Here is a 10,149-nt window from a genome sequence, read left to right as displayed (position 1 = left end):
GTTATTTCTTCCTCTTCTGTAAGTTGTCATTGATTTCAGAATTTTAGAGGGACCCACGGAAAGTGATATTGTTGGTTTTCAGTTTTCTATTTATTTCTTTTCCTTGTGTGTTCATAGTCCTCACGTCCACATTTGAGAGATGTGAAAATACCTGTATTTATCTACGCTATCAGATTATGTATTTGTATAATAGGAAAAGTAATTCACAATGAATAGTGTTCTAGGATATGAGTTGTGACTCTCAAACCCATAAGAAGAGAAAGGAAAATAACAATGCACATTGTAATACACAGACAATTTATTACCATTTCCAAAATGAATACCATAAATCCCTGTTTTATTTCACACTTTGAGGAGTATAAATTGTGTGTCTCATCGTCACCAGTGACTAGAGACATTTTATCCTCCTGCCCGTCCCCCTGACACCCCAAACCCCTTCTCACCCTTCCCATTCCTTCTGCTCCACAGCAGGAGGTGAAGAGAAAGGGAGTTTTAGAACGTTCTAGGGTGTTCTCACCACCTCGTTTACACACAGCGCTGTTTCCATTTCTCATAATGAGATATGTGTTCCTATTTTGTTTCAGCTGATGTTGCAAAGAAAATCATAATTTAATGGTGACACTCTGAGCCATTCTCCTCAAAACTCTTTTATTTTGAAACTCATCCATATAATAGATGGTTTCTTAGAGTGAAGGACACTTGCCTTCCTAAGCCTGATAGTGCAGCTCTTGGTGCCAGCGCACAGTCTGGTCCCCTTAAAACTTGGGGAGACCCCGATCCCTTCACACCAGGACATAAACTCTGTGATTTCCCAGTGGACTCACTGCTGGAGGGAGGAGTGACTGCTAATTTCTGTCAAAGAAGATGAGAAGAAATTTTACTAAGGAGGAAGAAATGTTCCCAGGAATGTGGTTCGATTTGGCATGAGCTAGATCGATGGGGCCAGGAGGTGAACACACCCATCTCATCGTTGAGCCCTTTCCAGAGATGAAATTTGGGACTGATGTCACCGGGGATGTGAGGATGCAGATTTGGTGAAAAACCTTAACCAATCTTTCTCAGTGTCTCAGTCACCATTCAGTCATTGGTCATTATGAGGTCTCAGCACCCAACTCATTCAAGATCTTCCCCAGGAGACATCAGGGTGACACTGGGGCTGGAAGACAGAGGAAGCTGATTTGCATGAGACACCTTCTCCTCCTAATGGGTCTGGAAACATAAAAAGGCCCAGGACACCACACTCCAGCCCAGGAGTCTGAGGAGGCTGCGTCCTGTGAGTGTCCCCACCATGGCCTGGATGGTGCTTCTGCTGGGGCTCCTCGCTTATGGCTCAGGTCAGGGAAAAGGACTCTACCTATTGGGGATTCATAAAGGCAGGTTCTCCAGGTGACCTAGTTTCATGAAAACTGTGTGTCTCCTTTGGTTTTAGGGGCGAATTCTCAGACTGTGGTGACCCAGGAGCCATCGCTGTCAGTGTCTCTAGGAGGGACGGTCACACTCACCTGTGGCCTTAGCTCTGGGTCAGTCTCCACGAGTAACTACCCTAGCTGGTACCAGCAGACCCCAGGCCGTGCTCCCCGCACACTTAACTACAAAATCAACACCCGCCCTTCTGGGGTCCCTGATCGATTCTCTGTATCTATCTCTGAGAACAAAGCCGCCCTCACCATCACGGGGGCCCAGCCTGAGGACGAGGCCGACTATTACTGTAACATATGGGATGGCAACTCTAAGGCTTACACAGTGTTTCAGTCCCAGAAGGAAGTGAGACAAAAACCTCTGCGCTCTCCTGGCCTTTTGCAGTCACCTCTGCTGGTGTCTGTGACCAAGTCCAGTTCCGTGGTGACTTGTGTTGTCAGATCTCATGCAGCACCTGCTTTCCTTGGACCAGTAGTCCTGACAATGTCACATCCTTGTCTTCAGTTCAACTTTTAGTTTGACTTGTTGTCCATATATTTTCACAGTGTTCATGTTTTCACAGGCAAAAATTCCTTGTTCAGAGAATAATATCTCCCAGTGGACACAGATGAGGAGGTCAAATCAGGTTAGTTCTGGCCATGCCCAGCACAGTGTCCAGGAATGACTAAGATTTGCTTCTGGCATGAGCGCTTCATACTAAATTAAACGATACAGTCATCAAGAGAAGGAAGGGAGTCACTCCTTCTCTGTATGGACAGATGACTTTCAGAAGAGTAGAAGACAATCCCCACTATCAACGAAACTAAACTCTTGCCTTCTTCATGAGCAAGAGCCTCCAGAGATCCAAACTGTGATTGAACCATGTGTTGACTCCTAGTGATCTTGAAATATATATCAATCCTAGGGGTTGACCATTTTCACCTTCCTTGCCTGTGCCTTTATCCTCTAGTTCTAAATATTTCAGATAGCATCACTGTGGCAGTGGAAGGAATAAGGTTTTGGGACATGTGCCCAGGGACACTGATTAATCATCAGGGATGTGGCTGTACAAACAGTGCCGTGGTTTCTCCAGGGCCACCTGTTCCCAGGTAGCTTGAGAGACCAGGGGATATTAGATAATAATATGTTATTATCTGCTGGTAATACTTGAGATAAGATCTGCATCATAATTGAAATGGGATTTGGACCATTTCTATGATTTCTATTTCAACGAATGTTACCTTTAACAAAACCACTGAACTAATTTCTTTCTAAAAATTAAAATGAATTATTTTAAACCCGCAGTGATATTAATGTTAAATGTAAAATTGCAACCTAGTGAAAACTCAGCCTTATATACTGTAAATATTGTTTAATAAAAAGAGAAATGAGTACTGTTTAATCCCATGTTAGTCATTACATAGATTTTAGGAGTTTATCACTGTGGTCTCAGAATTTCTCAAAAACACAAATTCAGACTCAGGAGACTTTGTAGGTTAATTTCGTTTAACACTTCTATTAGAAAAATTAAATATGTTACACACAGTTTTAAAGGAAACGTAGGAGAAAGGACCAAGCCCAAAGGTATTTCACGAGGCCATATTTTCCCTGACAGTCTAACCAGGGGGAAAAAAGTAAAAAGTAAAAAGTCACACTCCTCATCGGTGATTCTGGCAGCCCAGCGTGGAGCTGAACTTGAACCCTATCACTCAGCAATGAGACTGAAAGACATGGTACAAGGCAGAGCGAGTCTGCACTCCTGCGCCCCCTGCAGGTGGCTGTGGGAACCAGTGAGAGCTGAGCCTTGACCAGCACCTGCATTAACAGCTCTGAATAAGGGGTGGGAGGCAGGGGAGTTGGTGCTGCAGGTGGCCCCTCCCCTCTCTGGTGTCAGCGAGGCAAAGGGCCCAGTGGGGAGATGAGCACCCACCCCCACCGAGCACAGCAGCTCCCCTCAGCCTTGTGCTTCCCTCCCTGAGGTCAGCAGAGCCTACAAGTAGATTGCCTTACACGCTCAACCTCAATGAGAATCAGCTGGTGGCAATCACTGCCCTACAGTCCTAAGGAGGTGGCAGCTTCAGGAAGACCAAGTGGGTCCAACTTGCTGGACCCCTGGGTACTGAAGGTCCAATTCCCCTGGTCCCTGTGCTACACCTCAGCAGGAGGATCGCCGAACGCAAGGAAGATTAAAAATGACCCAGAGTCCATAATATAATATCCAAAATGCACAGCACACCGAGAAAAAATCACTCCTCATACAAAGTACCAAGAACATCCCAATTTAAATAAGAAAAGCGATCAACAGATACCAACACTGAGATACTGAAATTCTCTGTATAACACGTGACACACAATCAAAGCAGGGATCAGAAAATCACCTTGATGAAGAATTAAGGGCACGCTGGAAACAGATGAGGTGGATAAAATCCCAGAAATAAAATATAAATTAGAAATAAAATCCAAAGGGAAATCACAGAACTAAAACGACAGTTGGTGGATTATACATATCACTAGATGGGCTAGTTGACATTTAGATTGAATCTCCGGTATTGAGGAGGATTCTTAATGCACGTGGAGAAAAAGTCCTGAAGAGGGTTAGCAAAGAGAGAGAAGCAAAGAGTCTGCTGTTACCTGACAAATCAAGTGGAAGATTAATAAAATTTCAATGTATTCAAAAGAAGGGGGGCTTTTGCTCTAATTTCCACTACTGTACATTTCTCCTGATGTCACCAGGGGGCGCTGTGGATCCACAGGAGGTGAGCAAGGCCTGCAGCAAATTCAGACTGGATGGCCCTGAAGGCCGGCTCATTGGCCTGAGTTAGTTTTCAGCAGGTGCTTCCTCCCAAGGGACCGACTCAGAGCTCACAGGCACCCTAGCCCTACTGACAATGGAACTTGTCCTGGGCCGAGGACACAGAGTAGTTGGGAGTGGGAATCTAAAGGGCTCAGATTTGCATCAAATGTGACCCCAACAGAAATCCTTGCCTCAGGGAACTGAGGGAGATGAAAGAGACATCAGAGTGTCCAGTGTCAGCTGGGGCCAGAGTGTCCTTGAAATGCCTGCACTATGGCCTGGATGCCTCTCCTCCTCCTCATCCTCACTCACTGCCCAGGTTCACGGTCATCTCAGAGACCCGACTTTGGAGGGAGCCCTGTGCCTTCCTTCCTGATTCCTGACATGTGCCTATTTTCATTTCATGGTCCAGATCTCAGGCTGTGGTGACTCAGGAACCTCCCTGACCGTGTCCCCAGGAGGAACAGTCATTCTCACCTGTGGCCCCAGCACTGGAGTGGTCACCAACGATCACTACGCATCCTGGTTCCAGCAGAAATTGAACAAGTCCCCATAACGCTGATTTATGACTTAAACAAGAGAAATGCATGGACCCCTGCCCGGTTCTCGGGCTCCATCCTTGGGGGCAAAGCTTCCCTGACCCTCTCAGGGGCCCAGCCCGAGGACGAGGCTGAGGACTACTGCGGGCTGGTGTACAGTGGGTGCTCAGACAGAGGCAGCTTCATGTCAGGAAGCAGCACATAAACCTGCCCTCGGCCCAGCCTGGTCTATGAACCATCTCATGAGATGAGGGTCGCATGATCAGGTGCCTCCCCTCTCCAGGCAGTCCCAGTGAGAGAAAGGTGACGGAAGGACTCCCCACTGATTCTTAGCCCCTTAGAGCCCTGCAGTGGAGGCAATCACAGAGAATCACTTGGGAGGTGCTTTTCCAGTTTAACCAGAGCCCACTGCTTTTATCATCCACAGGGAACAGCGAGAGCTGGACCAGCTAAACAGGCAGAAGTCAAACGTTTTTCCTCCAGAAGAGATGTCCCAAAGATGGGCTATGCCAGCTAAGAATCAAGGAAAGAAACCATCATTTTATAAATGACTAAAGTGTGCTGTTTCATCATATTGCATTTTCAATCGATGCAATTCCATTGAATTAATCTAGGAAAATGGATATCACAGTTTCTTTAGAAGCTTTACTCCTTACCACTTGTATATATTTCAGAATTTGAGTAGATTCAATAATTTTTTCTCTGTTCTTTCCAGAACTGCCATCACAATACGTGCTTATGATAATTGTGTATTTAGTCCCATGCAATCACTTTTAATAAGCTATTTATTATGTCTTAAAATATATATCAACATATACAGAAATGACCACATAATATCATTTTTGAATGTAAGTCCTACTACAGTTGTAGAGCATTTTTAAAATATTTGTATAAATAAAGAATGATTGTCACCATACATACATAAAATCCTTTCAAACATAATGAACTTGTATCAACATCAACAACTATGAACCCCGCATTGCTCAAGACCGAGGGGGGCCTTGTAAAATGGGGCGTCAGTGCCGAAACCAGGAAGATCCAACGTACACACGGGTGAGAGGTTCACCCGCTGCGGTTGAACATGGCTCCATGTGGTTTATTCCAGTTTAGGTTCCCGACACCTGTGCACAGGAATGCTCCAGGCGATCCATTCTTCCCAATGCTAAATACCTAATTTAAGGTCCAGTCTCCTAGATTCGACATAACCAAAATTGTCTCTTATTGTCTCCTATTGAAGTTTAGTATTTAACATGTTTGTTTTTTTTTTTTAAAGTAGCTCTGCATTTATAGTGGGCATTCAATAAATATTCTTTGTCTTAGGGTTTATTCTTTATAGTCTTTGGACTTTGTTTTCAAAGAAAAAATGAGAATCTCTGGCATCCGGGGACACCCAGAGTCACATCATCAGAACAGAAGACTCTCCTGTCACCCTGGCACTTGGAGCTCTGTGCCAGGAACCGAGGGTAGAGACATATTTTCTATTATCTGAAAACACTGTGTCGGCAGCTAAAGATTATGATCCAGTCAACCGTGATCACCCAGAAGTTACTATCGTAAGTGTGAACTTGTGTCATAATGACACAGCCTCGGCTGATACGTTACCACTCACCCTGGATTAGACACAGTTTTCTCCTTCTCTGAACCAGAGGCCAAGACAGTAGGTCGTGGCTATCGCAGACTCTCACTGCCAACGCCCCCCACACCGTCCGTCCTTCTCTCTCCTCTGCTGCTGCCTCCCTCACCCGCCTGGTCTCCCCCTCTGGCTCTTCAGGACGTACCTCCACGTCCACGTTAGGTTTTCAGAGAAAACGGACAAGTCCTTGCTGTAGATTCCACTCCCCAGGGCTCCGTCTCTCAGGGGGAAAATTACCGGAAATGGAACGGCGTGGAAACGCCCCATGGTCTCATTTCTGGTCTCATCACCATGCTCCGCGTTCCTGTCCCCAACGCTCAGTCAAACTGTTTAATACGAAAATGACGTTATTACATTTCCCTAAAAATGATGCGCTCATCCAGCCTCTAGGTATTTGCACATGGAATCTCTTGATATCTTTTTCCTTCTCCAGACATAACTGACGCCCGACACAAGGTGAGTCTCAAGGTCATCCACAGAGAAAGGATCAGCTGTATGTTTCAGGATACGTCACCGTTTCTCTCATGCTGCAGAATCTCTTTTTCCTAAGAACTTTCGGGACAGTGTATCCACCATGACATCATTTCCCTCAGGTCCCTGAATCCCATGCATTAGCTTTTTATGCACAAAAAGTGAGTATTATCTCCTGGTCACCCCCAGGTAGACATCTGGGGACCACAGGAGGTTGGTGGGACATAGCTGTGGTGTCAGGAGCATGAAGGGGGGCCGTGTGGTCACCCCCTGCCCCTGCGTTTTCTAGAACCAGAAGGCTGCACAACTGTGGCTCCCATGCTTGCAGGATGAGAAAGGACAGATTTCTGTCACTCCACAGGCCCTGGACTTCTGATTCAATGGATTGTTAACAGGCCTGCTCCAAAATGAGTCCTCACTGCCTAACGTACATCCTACTCCTGGAAAAGTGTTTATGAGACACTTGTTGTTTAAATGAATGATCCAGGACTCTGGAAATTTTTGCAGACAATCAGCTTCTCAGATCTAAAAGAGGAAGGTGTGACAGCAGCACCTGTGATCAGGATGCCCCTCGTGGGGTTTCACTGGGCAGGACCAGTCCCATGATACAACACTGATGACTAAATAATACGAATAAATAAACAAGCAAGTGTTTTAGGGAAAACTGTATATGCCGCTATTCACCTGAGAAGAAAGGTGGTTTTCACCACTGCTTTTCCAGCCATATTACCTACCACAAACATTCTCTTTGCAATAAGCACAGCACAGATTTTTTTTAAAAAAATACACTTCTGATTGTACCTTCATCTTCAGAATGACATTATCATTTCTTTTTAAAATCTATTTTATTGAGGTGAATTTTATGTAAAACGACATACATCCTATTTTAGTGCACAGGTGGGCACAAAGTGACTAGTATGTGAATTCTTTAATCAATATCTATCACAGCAAATTTAATATTTAAGTCATTACATCCTAGAACTTTCTGCACATTTGTCCTTAATGGACTTAGGTAAATGTCACAAACAATGTCACTCAGCCGTGGCCCCTACAGACGTGTGACTTGGTGCTTGAGGACAGACTCCTAGGTGGGAATCTCTGCTCCCAGGACATGGAGAACATGTTGAGCGGAAGGAAATACAGACGACAAGGACTTACACAGCATCGTCTACGAGGGATGCACGGAAGGGCGTCCTCCCCACCCCCTCCCAGCCCCGGAGAGAAGAGCCCCTGCTCCTCAGGGCGTTGGGCGATCCACAGGTCAGAGAGCTCTGGGCCCATGGGAGGGGGACACGCGGTGACTGAACCTGCATCCTGCACAGAAGGGGACATGCCTCTGTGAGGACGGTCACAGCTCTAGACTTGATCCTGATCTGAGAGGACTTTGTATGAGACACGACTCCAGTCCTGACCACTGAACAGCCAAGGTAGTCAGGGACAGTCACCCTGAGGAGTCCGACTAAAGCCTAAAGGTGCTCCGAAGTGATGCGGAGGCCACATAAGGGGACACAGGTCCTGGCCCTATGAAAAGGCAGTGAACAGATTAAAGGGGAGGCAGGAGTTATTTCAGATGAGCTCTGGTCAACAAGTCACAGCATGGTGTGTCTGTACTTGAACAGCAGGAGGCACACAGGACCTGTTTCTGAAGGTCTGGGAGTTAATAGAGCTGGGACCAGCCACCTGGCACTGTTTGGTGCCCTCTACATAGGCCTCACAGCTGTGACCTCCCCAACCCCCACGTCCCACACAGTTCCACCTTTGCCCACCCCTTAACTCCCAGGCAGAGGGGCCTGACCCCGGGCCCAGTGTGGGATGAGAAAGCTGAGAGTCTCATTTGCATGAGTGGATCCTCCCTCTGTCAGAGCTTGAAGAGGGGAGGGAGAGACTTGGGGGAAGCTCTGCTTCAGCTGTGGGGACACAGAGGACAGGACGCGGTGATCATCTCCACCATGGCCTGGTCCCCTCTCCTCCTCACCCTCCTCGCTCACTGCACAGGTGACCGGATAAGGGGACAGTGGAGGGGACCCTGGGAGGCCACATGGGACCCTCCTCTTGTCTCTAGCCCCAGCATCACCATCTCTGTGTCTGTCCCTCTTCCAGGCTCCTGGGCCCAGTCTGTGCTGACCCAGCCGTCCTCAGTGTCTGGGGCCCCGGGACAGAGTGTCACCATCTCCTGCACTGGAAGCAGCTCCAACATCGGGGATAACAATGTGCATTGGTACCAACACTTCCCGGGATCGGCTCCCAAACTCCTCATCTATGATGATAGCGATAGAGCGTCAGGCGTCCCTGACCGATTCTCTGGCTCCAAGTCTGGCAGCTCAGCTTCCCTGACCATCAGTGGGCTCCAGGCTGAGGACGAGGCTGATTATTACTGCCAAACATATGATGACAGTCTTGGTGCTCGCACAGTGCTCTAGGCCCATGGGGAACTGAGACAAGAACCTGCTGTTTCCTGTACAATGGGGCTTCCCTGGGCCGACCCCACTGCTCTGACCAGACAGCTGCCTTCTTTGTGAGTTTGACCTAAACGTGAGGGCTGAGACCCACCCCAGGGAACTTTGTCAAGAGAGTGCCCTCGTCTCTCTAAATCTGTCCTTGTTGACAACACATTGACTGATTTTCTCAAACAGAGCAGAAGTTCTTAGATGTGGGGCGGGCTGCTCTGGGGACAGATAACCAGAGTCTATGCATCTGCCCTTTTTCTCCTCAATGAGGAAAATGAGCCTTTCCTCGCTTTCATGTTCATCAGAGCGAGGACCACCCCAGAAGGTGGACCGTCCCGCACAGCATGGACTCTGCTCTTCCAGGGGTCACAGCACACACCTTCCCATCCCTCCCAGGCTCCTGTGTTCACGGCGGGTCGAGGATCCCAGTGTCCCAGAGACGAGGCACTGAGATGTGGGGTGCTGTGTGAGGATGCAGGCCCGGGAGGTACTCCAGGCACAGAGCTGGCCTGGGACCTTCACTGGGGACCTGAGACTTCGGATATGATCTCAGGAGAGGGGCGATTATCAAGGGGATGTGGGAACTGAGGCCAAGAACCTTCTTCATGGGATATGAAAGTGTTGGGGTGCCTCACAGCATCTGGGAAATGCTGAGTCCACTCCAGGGAAGGGGGTGAACTTGGCCCATGGATGACAGGTCCTTACAGTGACACCAGTTCAGACCATGGGGACTCCCTTGAGTGGATCTCCTGACCCCACAGGCACCGACTGTGTCCTCCTGTCCCTGCAGACCTCCCTGGAGCATTCCAACCATCCAGGCTTGAGGCAGGCTGTGGGACAACAGGATAGGAAGTCCCCAATAGGTGC

General features: G+C 47.8%; 1 gene segment (V, D, J or C); it reads left to right on the top strand.

Moving 5' to 3' along the window:
- Positions 1–8,735: 8,735 nt before the first annotated feature.
- LOC105311617 lies at positions 8,736–9,255 on the top strand. The segment is given in 2 exon segments: positions 8,736–8,830; positions 8,936–9,255. Coding segments are annotated over 2 exon segments (366 nt in total).
- The last annotated feature ends 894 nt before the right edge of the window (positions 9,256–10,149 follow it).

Source organism: Pteropus vampyrus, unplaced genomic scaffold (assembly GCF_000151845.1).
Source record: "Pteropus vampyrus isolate Shadow unplaced genomic scaffold, Pvam_2.0 Scaffold1000005361, whole genome shotgun sequence".
Classification (NCBI taxonomy): domain Eukaryota; kingdom Metazoa; phylum Chordata; class Mammalia; order Chiroptera; family Pteropodidae; genus Pteropus; species Pteropus vampyrus.
This window is presented reverse-complemented; position numbering and strand designations above follow the sequence as displayed.